Source organism: Leucoraja erinacea, unplaced genomic scaffold (assembly GCF_028641065.1).
Source record: "Leucoraja erinacea ecotype New England unplaced genomic scaffold, Leri_hhj_1 Leri_262S, whole genome shotgun sequence".
NCBI classification, from domain to species: Eukaryota; Metazoa; Chordata; class Chondrichthyes; order Rajiformes; family Rajidae; genus Leucoraja; species Leucoraja erinaceus.
In genome coordinates this window covers 24,990-39,965 of record NW_026576163.1, presented here as the reverse complement: position 1 = coordinate 39,965, position 14,976 = coordinate 24,990, and the positions used below count along the sequence as shown (strand labels likewise).

The 14,976-nt window shown below is 51.4% G+C and overlaps 1 protein-coding gene across 1 annotated transcript in view; it reads left to right on the top strand.

Moving 5' to 3' along the window:
* The window catches only part of LOC129693322 (zinc finger and BTB domain-containing protein 7B-like), a 99,734-nt gene extending 88,692 nt beyond the window's left edge, over nt 1-11,042 (top strand). Inside the window, 3 exon segments of the mRNA XM_055630168.1 lie at nt 3,806-4,699; nt 4,702-4,987; nt 8,863-11,042. Coding sequence (XP_055486143.1) covers nt 3,811-4,699; nt 4,702-4,987; nt 8,863-9,304 — 1,617 coding nt within the window. The 5' untranslated portion in view covers nt 3,806-3,810 and the 3' untranslated portion in view covers nt 9,305-11,042.
* The last annotated feature ends 3,934 nt before the right edge of the window (nt 11,043-14,976 follow it).

Below are 14,976 nucleotides of genomic sequence, written 5' to 3'. Positions count from 1 at the left end.
AGCTGGAGTAACTCAGCGGGACAGGCAGCATCTCTGGAGAGAAGGAATAGGTGACGAAGGGTCCCGACTCGAAACGTCACCCGTTCCTTGTCTCCAGAGATGCTGCCTGGCCCGCTGAGTTACTCCCGCTTTTTTGTGTCTATCTTCGGCTTAATCCGACATCTGCCGTTCCTCCCCACACACCACCCACCGCCTTGTGACTTGGTGAGTGTACAACTGATGAAGCCGCAGATGACGAGACACAATAGGTGCAGGAGTAGGCAACGTTTCGGGCCGAATATCGCTATTGTTTTAAAGATGGACAATAGACAATAGACAACAGACAACAGGTGCAGGAGTTGAGGCCATTCAGCCCTTCGAGCCAGCACCACCATTCAATGTGATCATGGCTGATCATCCCCAATCAGTACCCCGTTCCTGCCTTCTCCCCTGACTCCGCTATCTTTAACAGAGGTTGGGGCAAATGGCTGGGACTCTATTCCTTGGAGCGCAGGAGGATGAGAGGGGTGATCTTATAGAGGTGTACACAATCATGAGAGGAATAGATCGGGTAGTCGCTAAATCTAGCTCTCTCTTGAAAGCATCCAGAGAACCGGCCTCCACCGCCCTCTGAGGCAGAGAATTCCACGGACTCACAACCCTCTGGGTGAAAAAGTGTTTCCTCATCTCCGTTCTAAATGGCTTACCCCTTATTCTTTAACTGTGTGTGTGTGTGTGGCCCCTGGTTCTGGACTCCCCCAAACATCGGGAACATGTTTCCTGCCTCTAGCGTGTCCAAACCCTTGATGGCGGAGACCTGAATAGCCATCTGAAGAATCCTTTGTCGGTTTCTCAAGAACGCATGTTTGTACTAATCCCATTGTAATCTCTCCACATTCCATCAACCTCCCCCACGATTAAATCGTTCATCCACACACTAGGGGGCAATCTACAGCAACCTATCAACAGATCAACCCTTCCAGGTCCTTGGAATGTGGGAGGAAACAGGGAGATCGTGCAAATTCCTCAGGCAAACTAACACAGAGTCACTCCCATGACAGAAGGGGGAATGTGTGTTATAGTATATACGTATAATATGTGCAGAGAAGAACTGCGGATGCTAGTTTAAATCAAAGGTAGACCTGGTTAATTCCCGGGATGGCGGGACTGTCATATGCTGAGAGAATGGAGCGGCTGTGGGCTTGTACACTCTGGAGTTTAGAAGGATGAGAAGAAATCTAATTGAAACATATAAGATTGTTAAGTGGCAGAGAGTTCCAGAGATTCACCACTCTGTGTGTGAAAAAAGTTCTTCTCATCTCGGTTTTAAAGGATTTCCCCCTTATCCTTAAGCTGTGACCCCTTGTCCTGGACTTCCCCAACATCGGGAGCAATGTTCCTGCATCTAGCCTGTCCAACCCCTTAAGAATTTTGTAAGTTTCTATAAGATCCCCCCTCAATCTCCTAAATTCTAGAGAGTATAAACCAAGTCTATCCAGTCTTTCTTCATAAGACAGTCCTGACATCCCAGGAATCAGTCTGGTGAACCTTCTCTGCACTACCTCTATGGCAATAATGTCCTTCCTCAGATTTGGAGACCAAAACTGTACGCAATACTCCAGGTGTGGTCTCACCAAGACCCTGTACAACTGCAGTAGAACCTCCCTGCTCCTATACTCAAATCCTTTTGCAATGAAAGCTAACATACCATTCGCTTTCTTTACTGCCTGCTGCACCTGCATGCCTACTGAAGAAGGGTTTCGGCCCGAAACGTTGCCTATTTCCTTCGCTCCATAGATGCTGCTGCTCCCGCTGAGTTTCTCCAGCTTTTTTGTTTACCTGCCTACTTTCAATGACTGGTGTACCATGACACCCAGGTCTCGCTGCATCTCCCCTTTTCCTAGTCGGCCACCATTTAGATAATAGTCTGCTTTCCCGTTTTTGCCACCAAAATGGATAACCTCACATTTATCCACATTACACTGCATCTGCCAAACATTTGCCCACTCACCCAGCCTATCCAAGTCACCTTGCAGTCTCCTAGCATCCTCCTCACAGCTAACACTGCCCCCCAGCTTTGTGTGATCCGCAAACTTGGAGATATTGCCTTCAATTCCCTCATCCAGATCATTAATATATATTGTAAATAGCTGGGGTCCCAGCACTGAGCCTTGCGGTACCCCACTAGTCACTGCTGGTCCCCGCACTGGGCCTTGCGGTACCCCACTAGTCACTGCCTGCCATTGTGAAAAGGACCCGTTTACTCCTACTCGTTGCTTCCTGTTTGCCAGCCAGTTCTCTATCCACATCAATACTGAACCCCCAATGCCGTGTGCTTTAAGTTTGTATACTAATCTCTTATGTGGGACCTTGTCGAAAGCCTTCTGAAAGTCCAGATACACCACATCCACTGGTTCTCCCCTATCCACGCTACTAGTTACATCCTCGAAAAATTCTATAAGATTCGTCAGACATGATTTACCTTTCGTAAATCCATGCTGACTTTGTCCAATGATTTCACCACTTTCCAAATATTATTATTATTATTATTATTTGCAGCATTTTCTGCCGGTGTAATGGTGTCATGGTACACCAGTCTTTGAAGGTACGCATGCAGGTGCAGCAGGCAGTAAAGAAAGTGAAGGGTATGTTAGCTTTCATTGCAAAAGGATTTGAGTATAGGAGCAGGGAGGTTCTACTGCAGTTGTACAGGGTCTTGGTGAGACCACACCTGGAGTATTGCGTACAGTTTTGGTCTCCAAATCTGAGGAAGGACATTATTGCCATAGAGGGAGTGCAGAGAAGGTTCACCAGACTGATTCCTGGGGTGTCAGGACTGTCTTATGAAGAAAGACTGGATAGACTTGGCTTATACTCTCTAGAATTTAGGAGATTGAGGGGGGATCTTATAGAAACTTACAAAATTCTTAAGGGGTTGGACGGGCTAGATGCAGGAAGATTGTTCCCGATGTTGGGGAAGTCCAGGACAAGGGGTCACAGCTTAAGGATAAGGGGCAAAATCCTTTAAAACCGAGATGAGAAGAACTTTTTTCACACAGAGAGTGGTGAATCTCTGGAACTCTCTGCCACAGAGGGTAGTTGAAGCCACACAGTTCATTGGCTATATTTAAGAGGGAGTAGATATGGCCCTTGTGGCTAAAGGGATCAGGGGGTATGGAGAGAAGGCAGGGATGGGATACTGAGTTGGATGATCAGCCATGATCATATTGAATGGCGGTGCTGGTGCAGGCTCGAAGGGCCGAATGGCCTCTACTCCTGCACCTAATTTCTATCTTTCTATGTTTCTATCAAAAAATTAATTCAATTGTTAAGAATAATATTTACAGAAGGCAGGTACGGGATATTGAGTTGGATGATCAGCCATGATCATATTGAATGGCGAATGGTGCAGGCTCGAAGGGCCGAATGCCCTCTACTCCTGCACCTAATTTCTATGTCTATGTTTCTATGTTGATGGGCAGAATGGCCTAATTCTGTTCAACAAAGAAACTGACAAGTTACTAAAGAACCTATTACTGATGACCTCATGTACCAACCGGGGGAGCAAGCATGGCCTTGATGGGCCGAGTGTGAGTGTTTGGCGAGTAGGTCGCGGAGTCATCCACTGAGTTGGATGATCAGCCATGATCATATTGAATGGCGAATGGTGCAGGCTCGAAGGGCCTCTACTCCTGCACCTAATTTCTATGTTTCAGATTCAGATTCAGATTCAGATTCAGATTCGTTGTCTCTGTAATTGTGACAATGACAATTAAATTTGAATCTGAATCTGAATCTGAATCTCTCTCTCTCTGTCTCTCTCAAGGTAAAATGGGAGCGAGCGAGGACGAGCTGATCGGGATACCGTTCCCGGAGCACAGTAGCGACCTGCTGAGCAGCCTGAACGACCAGCGGCACCGGGGCCTGCTGTGCGACGTGACCATCGTGACCCAGGGGCTGGAGTACCGCACCCACCGGGCCGTGCTGGCCGCCTGCAGCCACTACTTCCGCAAGCTGTTCACCTCCAAGCCCTACAGCGGGCAGCGCAACGTGTGCGAGCTGGACTTCATCCAGCCGCCGGTGCTGGCCGCCCTGCTGGAGTTCGCCTACACCGCCACGCTGACCATCAGCGGCGCCAACATGCGGGAGGTGCTGCGGGCTGCACGGGTGCTGGAGATACAGTGTGTGGCCGACGCCTGCCTGGACATCCTGCGCTGCAGCGGGGAGGGGGAGCAGGAGGAGCAGCTGTTGCAACAGGAGGGGCAGCAACTATTGCAACAGCAGCAACAGCAGCAGCAACAGCAACAACAGCAGCAACTGCAACTAGTAGATGAATCGGCAACTACAGCCCCTCTCCACCACCAACACCACCACCTCCACCACCACCCCAACGGTGAGGGTCTCGCCCAGGAGATGCCCAAGATCCGACGTCGCAAGAGGGTTGCTTCCAAGAAGGCTCCCCGCATCAGCCTCAGCAACCGCGGCTGCCTGTACCGTATCGTGCAGCCCCTCAGGACTTCCAACAACCACAAGCTGCAGCTGAAGCAGCTGAAGCAGCAGCAGAGGCGGCCCGCCAGCCCAGCCAGCCCCGCTCAAGACCAGGGGTACAGCATGGAGGAGGAGGGCCGAGTGGCCTCCAGGCCCCAGCAGGAGGAGCGGGAGGAGGAGCAGCCCCTCGACTACCGCCCCATGCTGGTGCCCCCGTCGCCCGCGGACCGGGACGGGACGGGGACGGGGACGGGGACGGGGAGCTTGACCCCCTCTCCGCCTCCTTCACCTTCCCCTTCCTCTCCTCGCTGGGAGCCGCCGCCGCCACCGCCGGCCCGGCCTCGCCCGACAACAAGCCGGGGGGCCGGGGGGCCGGGGGCCGCCGCAAGTCGCAGATGCCCCAGGAGTGCCCCATCTGCCACAAGGTGATCCACGGCGCCGGCAAGCTGCCCCGCCACATGCGCACACACACCGGGGAGAAGCCCTTCGCCTGCGAGGTGTGCGCTGTCCGCTTCACCAGGTACCCACTGCCAACCCTCCCTCTGTGTCTGTGTGTGTGTCTGTCTCACCCTCACTCTGTGTGTCTGTGTCTGTCTCACCCTCCCTCTGTGTGTGTGTGTCTCTCACCCTCCCTCTGTGTGTGTGTCTCTCCCTCCCTCTGTGTGTCTGTGTGTCTTTGTGTGTCTGTCTCACCCTCCCTCTGTGTGTGTGTGTCTGTCTGTCTCACCCTCCCTCTGTGTGTGTGTGTGTGTGTCTGTCTCACCCTCCCTCTGTGTGTGTGTGTGTCTCTCACCCTGCCTCTGTGTGTGTGTGTGTGTCTGTGTGTCTTTGTGTGTCTGTCTCTGTGTGTGTGTGTGTGTGTCTCACCCTCCCTCTGTGTGTGTGTGTGTGTCTGTCTCTCCCTCCCTCTGTGTCTGTGTGTGTGTGTGTGTGTGTGTGTGTGTGTGTCTCTCCCTCCCTCTGTGTGTGTGTGTGTGTCTCACCCTCCCTCTGTGTGTGTGTGTCTCTCACACTCCCTCTGTGTGTGTGTGTGTGTCTCACCCTCCCTCTGTGTGTGTGTGTGTGTGTGTGTCTCACCCTCCCTCCGTGTGTGTGTCTCTCACCCTCCCTCTGTGTGTGTGTGTCTGCCTCACCCTCCCTCTGTGTGTGTGTGTGTGTGTGTGTGTCTGTCTGTCTCACCCTCCCTCTGTGTATGTGTGTGTGTGTGTGTGTGTGTGTGTGTGTGTGTCTCACCCTCCCTCTGCGTGTGTGTGTGTCTCTCACCCTCCCTCTGTGTATGTGTATGTCACAGTGGTCACTCAATTTATATAAACAAAGACATTGTTCCCATTAAACTCTATAAGTCGGGGAAGAATGTTACCTCTTAAACTACAGATCTAAACACAGGGGTCTAATGTTTACAATCCTAATTAACGCACAATATATTTCCCAGATAGTGTCATTATGGTGTCAACAAAATAGAGAGAGTACAGAGGAGATTTACTAGAATGTTGCCTGGGTTTCAGCAACTAAGTTACAGAGAAAGGTTGAATAAGTTAGGGCTTTATTCTCTGGAGCGCAGAAGGTTAAGGGGGGACTTGATAGAGGTTTTTAAAATGATGAGAGGGATAGACAGAGTTGACGTGGACAAGCTTTTCCCACTGAGAGTAGGGAAGATTCAAACAAGGGGACATGACTTGAGAATTAAGGGACTGAAGTTTAGGGGTAACATGAGGGGGAACTTCTTTATTCAGAGAGTGGTGGCTGTGTGGAATGAGCTTCCAGTGAAGGTGGTGGAGGCAGGTTCGTTTTTATCATTTAAAAATAAATTGGATAGTTATATGGATGGGAAGGGAATGGAGGGTTATGGTCTGAGCGCAGGTGTATGGGACTAGGGGAGATTATGTGTTCGGCACGGACTAGAAGGGTCGAGATGGCCTGTTTCCGTGCTGTAATTGTTATATGGTTATTATAAATCACATAGTTAGACTAACATTACCTTTATATCATAAACCTTAAAAGTATTAATTTGCTTCATCCAAGTTCAAGTGAGTTTATTGTCATGTGTCCCTGTATAGGACTATGAAATGTCCTATTCAAAGATTTTTAAGCTGATTCCGATCACACACCTCCTATCTCCAAGCACACGGGGGTCGTATAAATGTCACACTTGATAAATGATAGTTGCTTCTTGGCTAGCCCCCTTTCTTGTTATCTCTTGGGCAAAAGGAGTTTCAATCTCATTCGAAGGCCTTTTTTTATGGCCTTGCTTTCACACTGACAGCATTACAGTAAGGGATGTGGGGGGGGGGGAGGGGAGGGGAGGGAGAAGGGGGTTAGTGATGTTGGGGGAGTCCAGGCCAAGGGGTCACAGCTTCAGGGGTGCTGAGGTCCCATTCAGTCCTGGGATGTCAGGACTGTCTTATGAGGAAAGACTGGATAGACTTGGTTTATACTCGCTAGAATTTAGGAGATTGAGAGGGGATCTTATAGAAACTTCCAAAATTCTTAAGGGGTTGGACAGGCCAGATGCAGGAAGATTGTTCCCGATGTTGGGGAAGTCCAGGACAAGGGGTCACAGCTTAAGGATAAGGGGGAATCCTTTAAAACCGAGATGAGAAGAACTTTTTTCACACAGAGAGTGGTGAATCTCTGGAACTCTCTGCCGCAAAGGGTAGTCGAGGCCACACACAGTTCATTGGCTATATTTAAGAGGGAGTTAGATGTGGCCCTTGTGGCTAAAGGGGATCAGGGGGTATGGAGAGAAGGCAGGTACGGGATACTGAGTTGGATGATCAGCCATGATCATATTGAATGGCAAATGGTGCAGGCTCGAAGGGCCGAATGGCCTCTACTCCTGCACCTATTGTCTATGTTTCTATGAGTACAACGAAATGCAGTTTTGCGTCAGTCCGTAGTAGTTGTACATAGAGAAATTAAAAAAAATAGAAAGAGAGATGTTAGATGTGGCCCTTGTGGCTAAAGGGGATCAGGGGGTATGGAGAGAAGGCAGGTACGGGATACTGAGTTGGATGATCTTATAGAAACCTACAAAATTCTTAAGGGGTTGGACAGGCTAGATGCAGGAAGATTGTTCCCGATGTTAGGGAAGTCCAGGACAAGGGGTCACAGCTTAAGGATAAGGGGAAATCCTTTAAAACCGAGATGAGAAGAACTTTTTTCACACAGAGAGTGGTGAATCTCTGGAACTCTCTGCCACAGGGGGTAGTTGAGGCCACACAGTTCATTGGCTATATTTAAGAGGGAGTTAGATGTGGCCCTTGTGGCTAAGGGGATCAGGGGGTATGGAGAGAAGGCAGGGACGGGATACTGAGTTGGATGATCAGCCATGATCATATTGAATGGCGAATGGTGCAGGCTCGAAGGGCCGAATGGCCTCTACTCCTGCACCAATTGTCTATGTTTCTATGAGTACAACGAAATGCACTTTTGCGTCAGTCCGTAGTAGTTGTACATAAAGAAATTAAAAAAAATAGAAAGAGAGATGTTAGATGTGGCCCTTGTGGCTAAAGGGGATCAGGGGGTATGGAGAGAAGGCAGGTACGGGATACTGAGTTGGATGATCTTATAGAAACCTACAAAATTCTTAAGGGGTTGGACAGGCTAGATGCAGGAAGATTGTTTCCCGATGTTGGGAAAGTCCAGGACAAGGGGTCACAGCTTAAGGATAAGGGGGAAATCCTTTAAAACCGAGATGAGAAGAACTTTTTTCACACAGAGAGTGGTGAATCTGTGGAACTCTCTGCCACAGAGGGTAGTTGAGGCCACACAGTTCATTGGCTATATTTAAGAGGGAGTTAGATGTGGCCCTTGTGGCTAAGGGGATCAGGGGGTATGGAGAGAAGGCAGGTACGGGATACTGAGTTGGATGATCAGCCATGATCATATTGAATGGCGGTGCTGGTGCAGGCTCGAAGGGCCGAATGGCCTCTACTCCTGCACCTATTGTCTATGTTTCTATGAGTACAACGAAATGCAGTTTTGCGTCAGTCCGTAGTAGTTGTACATAAAGAAATTAAAAAAAATAGAAAGAGAGATGTTAGATGTGGCCCTTGTGGCTAAAGGGGATCAGGGGGTATGGAGAGAAGGCAGGTACGGGATACTGAGTTGGATGATCAGCCATGATCATATTGAATGGCGAATGGTGCAGGCTCGAAGGGTCGAATGGCTTCTACTCCTGCACCTAATTTCTATGTTTCTATGTTTCTATGAGAGAAGGCAGGTACGGGATACTGAGTTGGATGATCAGCCATGATCATATTGAATGGCGAATGGTGCAGGCTCGAAGGGCCGAATGGCCTACTCCTGCACCTAATTTCTATGTTTCTATGTTTCTAGTGCGTGTTGTCCATACTCTCTCTCTAACTCTCTCGCCCCCCTCTCCCCGCTGGGCAGGAACGACAAGCTGAAGATCCACATGCGTAAACACACAGGGGAGCGCCCGTACTGCTGCAACTGCTGCGACGCCCGCTTCCTGCACAGCTACGACCTGAAGAACCACGCGCGTCTGCACACGGGAGACCGCCCCTTCGAGTGCAGCCAGTGCCGCAAGGCCTTCGTGCGCCTCGACCACCTCCACCGCCACCTGAAGGGGCAGAACTGCCTGGAGGTGCGCACGCGCAGGCGCAAGGACGACGATGGCGACGGCGACGACGGCGACGGCGGCGGAGTCAACGGCGACTCGGCCGACGGCAAGGGGGCGGACGGCGGCGAATCCGGGGCGGAGTACGGGACCCCGGTGAGGGAGGACGGGAGCCTCCGCTCCGCCTGGAGCCACCTGGCCGGCGCCTGGGACCAGGAGCCGCCCGAGGAGATGGCGGCCGAAGACTCCTCCTAACCGCCGCGGGGCGGAGACGTCTTTTTTTTTTCTACGGCGGAGATTTCACCGAGTCGCAGAACACACGGAAACAGTCCCAGCTCGGGCCCGTCCGATCCGTCCGATCCTGACCTCGGGTGCTATCTGTGCGGAGTTTGCACGTTCTCCCCGTGGCCCGCGAAGGATGACGCAAAGCGCCAGAGTTACTCAGCGGGACGGGCAGCATCTCCTTTCTGCGGAGAGAAAGAATGGGTGACGTTTCAGATGTCAGGGGAGTGGGACGTACATAGATAAGGAAGTCTACAGATAAGGTTGTGCAAGGTGTGAAAACAGGACAAAAGAGAATGGAGATCTCTAAAATGTAGAATAGTTCACCTGAAGAAGGGTCTCGACCTCAAACGTCACCTATTCCTTCTCTCCAGAGATGCTGCCCGTCCCGCTGAGTTACTCCAGCACCTTGCGATCATCTTCGGAGTAAACCAGCACCTGCAGTTTCTTCCCACGCATCCTGGGACCACGTGGGTTTCCTCCTGGTCCCCGTGCGGGACTCTGGGTTAATTGGCCCCAAAGTGCAGCTTTGGAGGGCGGGAGGAAACCGGAGCGCCCGGAGGAAACCCACGCAGCCACAGGGAGAACGTGCTGACTCCACACCCGTCGTCAGGATCGAACCCAGCGCTGTGCGGCAGCAGCCCTACCCGCTGCACCACCGTGTCCAAAAAAAATAGCCATAATATCTCCAGTTTCCAGATAAGGACCACTTACTGACTGAAAGGAATCTCCCCCCCCCCCTCACCGCCCTTTTCAATTCCCCCCCACACCCTCAAACCTGTATCTAGTTTTAGAATCTTTTACCCCATTTGGGGGATAAGATGTGAGCATTCTCACTTGATCCACGCCCATCCCATCTTCATCTGATCTAGTAACTCACCTCAATAATGTGACTCCCCTGGCCTGCTACGCTCCAAAGAAAAAAGCCCCACCCCCGTCACTCCGACCCTGGCTAACATCCTGGTGAATCTAGACGCACAGAGTGCCGGAGTAACTTAGCGGCGACTGGCGGCGGCTCAGGTGGAGGCAAAAAGGAACGGGTCGAGACACTTCTTCGGACTCCGAAGTCGAAAGACTTCGGAGTCTGAAGAAGGGTCTCGACCCAGAGATCGGAGTCTGACCTCAGAGTTTGAAGAAGGGTCTCAACCCGAAACATCACCCCGTTCCTTTTTCCCTCCCCCCCCAGAGCCGCCGCGCCGCCTGTCCCTGCTGAGTTACTCCGCCATTTTGTTTGCCCGCCTTCGGCGTAAACGAAACATCCGCACTTTCCTTCCTGCACGCCTCTTCTCCTCCCTTTCCGACTTCCGATTTGAAACCCCGCGCGTTGGGCCGCAAGTGTGTCCCCCACATCGGCTTTAACCGGCACGTCGTTGGAATGAAAGCCTCTCTGTTGCTCGACTGGACTGCGATGGCCTATCTCTCGTTCTCGAGTCTTTCCCGAACATCCGCGCCTACTGTTGCTGGGCAACTAACGGTCGGAAGACTCCGGGGGGGGGGGGGGGGGGGGGGAGGCGAGAATGGGTAGAGGTGCTGACTCACAGCGCCAGAGACCCCTCCGGTTCCATCCTGTGTGTGTGTGTGTGTGTGTGTGTGTGTGTGTGCGGAGTCTGGACTTTCTCACCCCGTGACCCGCGTGGGTTTCATCCGGGGCGCTCCGGTTTCCCTCCCCACGTCCCAAAGACGTGTTCGTGGGTCGATCCCCCCCCCTCTGTAAATCGCCCCCCCCCCCCGCCTAGTGTCTAGGGAGTGGATGAGAGAGTGGGATAACTAGTGTGTGTGGACGGGCGATCGATTGCTGGTCGGCACGGACTCGACTGCAGTTGTACAGGGTCTTGGTGAGACCACACCTGGAGTATTGCGTACAGTCTTGGTCTCCTAATCTGAGGAAAGACATTCTTGCCGTAGAGGATTTGAGTCTAGGAGCAGGGAGGTTCTACTGCAGTTGTACAGGGTCTTGGTGAGACCACACCTGGAGTATTGCGTACAGTTTTGGTCTCCTAATCTGAGGAAAGACATTCTTCATAGTAAAAGGATTTGAGTCTAGGAGCAGGGAGGTTCTACTGCAGTTGTACAGGGTCTTGGTGAGACCACACCTGGAGTATTGCGTACAGTTTTGGTCTCCTAATCTGAGGAAGGACATTCTTGCCATAGAGGGAGTGCAGAGAAGGTTCACCAGACTGATTCCTGGGATGTCAGGACTGTCTTATGAAGAAAGACTGGATAGACTTGGTTTATACTCTCTAGAATTTAGGAGATTGAGAGGGGATCTGATAGAAACTTATAAAATTCTTAAGGGGTTGGACAGGCTAGATGCAGGAAGATTGCTCCCGATGTTAGGGAAGTCCAGGACAAGGGGTCACAGCTTAAGGATAAGGGGGAACCAGACTGAAACCGAGAACTTTTTTATGACACAGAGAGTGGTGAATCTCTGGAACTCTCTGCCATTGAGAGGGTAGTTTAGGCCACACAGTTCTTGGGGGTATTTAAGAGGGAGTTAGGATGATGGCCCTTGTTGGCTAAGGGGGTCAGGGGGTATGGAGAGAAGGCAGGGATGGGATAATGAGTTGGATGATCAGCCATGATCATATTGAATGGCGGTGCTGGTGCAGGCTCGAAGGGCCGAATGGCCTCTACTCCTGCACCTAATTTCTATGTTTCTATACTGAGTTGGACGATCAGCCATGATCATATTGAATGGCGAATGGTGCAGGCTCGAAGGGCCGAATGGCCTACTCCTGCACCTAATTTCTATGTTTCTATGGGATAACTAGTGCGTGGATGGGCGATCGATCGCTGGTCGGCACGGACTCGATGGGCCAAAGGGCCTGTTTCCGTGGCTGTATCTCTAGACTAGACTAAAGTAGGTCGGGAAACAATAGAAGGTTATTTGTCTTCTCCCCCCCGTTGGGTGACACAGCGGACGGATCGAGCTGCTGCCTCACGGCGCCAGTGACCCGGGCCACGGGTGCTCTCTGCGCCTTCTCACCGTGGCCCGCGTGGGTTTTCTCCGGGCGCTCCGGGTCTCTCTCGCTCCAAAGACGTGCGGGGTTTGTAGGGTCAATTGGCTTCGGTAAAGATTGTAAATTGTCCCCTGCCGTGTGTGTGTGTGTGTGTGTGTGTGTGTAGGATAATGCCCGCTTGCGGGGTGATGGCTGGTCGGCACGGACTCGGTGGGCCGAAGGGCCTGTGCCTCCAAACTAAACTAAGAAGCCGTCTACCTTTCTCCCAACCACATCTCATCCTCGGCTGAAGGGTCTCGACCCGAAACGTCACCCATTCCTTCGCTCCCATAGATGCTGCCTCACCCGCTGAGTTTCTCCAGCATTGTTGTCCACCTTCACACCCTCAGCTGATCGCATCGCAGTCCCACCTATCACCAGAGAGCGGCTGGTTCTTTCCCACCCCCCCCCACCCCCCCTCTCGTCCCTCCCACCCCCTTCCGTTTTAAAAATCACAGGATGAAGAGCGTTTAACTTTCCTTTAGGAATCGGGTGCAATGTGTAATAGATCTCAAAGCAAATTGACAAAGTCGGGATGATGTTACTGCTGGCCAAGATGTGATTCCATAAACAATGTCACCCTATGGAAAGGTGTTGAACGTAGACCTAGATTTGAAGGATTAATATATATCTAAATTATATATATATATAAATATATAAAAGAATATGAATTTTACCGCCCTATGCATGTGAGAGTGCGTGCGTGCGTGCCCGTGTGCGTACGTGGTCTATATGTCAGATTATATAACTGCAGCCCGATCAGGAACGCAACCCGTAAAAATCAAAGTTGGCGGGGAGTCGGAAACCTGTATTTATGTTCCGTTTTAAGTTTGTTAGTTTGTTGTGTACTGCTGCCCCTTTTTTAATTGCCTGCTCTCTCTCTCTCTCTCTCTCTCTCTCTCTCTCTCTCAGTCTCTCTCCCCCCCTCCTCCCCTCCCCCTAAGACTGCGTGCACTTTCCCCTCGGCAGACCAAAGATCCTCTAGCAGACGGAGGAAGATAGACCACTCCTGCTTAATGCAATGGGGTGACGTGTAGTACGCGACGGAACAGAACGTCGGCCATTTTAGTAACCGGACCCGACCCGACCCGACTCGCAGTGTAATCAACGTTGCGGGGGAACAGTTTGTGTTGATACATTAAAATTCTGAAAAGGAGGAGAAGATTTCTACCAAATAACGAGGATGTTTTTTACGAGGATGTTTCTCCGTCTCCGCGCTAGTATCCGACGGGATCTTTGGTGCGGAGACGGAAGCCGGTTACGGAAATGGGGCCTTAAATGACCGGTGCTACGCCTTTACTGTCGAGTGGACTATCTTGCTCGCTATAGGATCGTTGCCGCTGACGGAGGCGGGCGGGGGTCTCACGGGCGGCGGTGGGCGGCCCGTGTACCGAGCTCACAATCTCGACGGCCGACAGAATTTTGCCCTCCCCTTCCCCTGACTATCACGGACTGTTTTGCGTGCACTTTGGTACCGACCGATAGGCCGACGAGACTGAGACACTGTGCAATATTAAACCAGGGGAACATGGGGCAGAGTTGCCACTTCACAGCGCCAGTTCGGCCCTCACCGCAGGTGCTGCCTGTGCGGAGTTTGCAGGTTCTCCCCGTGACCTGCGTGGGATATATATCTTTCCTCCGGGCGCTCCCGCTTCCTCCCGCACTCCAAATACTCGCCCGTGCGGGCTTGTTGGTATAATTGGCCCCCAAGTGTGTAGGGTCGAACTAGTATACGGGCGGTGTGTGGACTCGGAGGGCCGAAGGGCCTGTTTCCATGCTGTATCTCTCAACTAAACTAAATTGGAATGAAGAGCGATGGCTCAGCAGGGGACATTGCCAGACCAAATCTTAGAAAGCTGCACCAGATAGTTCCAGTTCCACCTTTCATCATCGTCAAATAGTAAAGGAAATGGCCCAATTTGTCCATGCTTGCCCGATCAAGATGCCCCATCTGCACTAGTCCCACCTGTCCACGTTTGCCCCATATCCCTCGAACCTTTCCCTATCCGTGTACCTGTCCAAGCATCTTTTAAGCTTCTGCCTCAACTACCTCCTCTGGCAGCTCGTTCCATACACCCACCATGTGTGGAAAAGTTGCCCCTCATCCTTGCATAGCTTTCCCCTCTCACCTTCAACCTAGTTAGTGCTCGCGATTGTCCGATCCTGGAGTAAATGACTATGCATTCATCTGAAGAAATCCTTAAGGAAATAGGTAACGTTTTGGGCCTAAATCCTTAAGGAAATAGGTAACGTTTCGGGTCCGAAATCCTTAAGGAAATAGGTAACGTTTCGGGTCGAAATCCTTAAGGAAATAGGTAACGTTTCGGGCCGAAACCCTTTCGGGTTTCGGCCCGAAACGTTGCCTATTTCCTTCGCTCCATAGATGCTGCTGCACCCGCTGAGTTTCTCCAGCTTTTTTGTGTAACCTTGCATTCATCCCACCCTTTGTGTGTAAAAAAAAAAAAATGATGCCTCAGGTTTCTGTTAAATCTTTCGCCCTCTTAAGAGGCTGTCCCACTTGTACGAAAGACTTCAAGAACTCTCCCGAGTTTAAAACAAAATAATCAAACTCGTGGTAAGCACGTGGAATGTACGTCGGAGCTCGGGGACGTCTCTTAGCGGCTTGTAACGCTAACGGCGGGTACT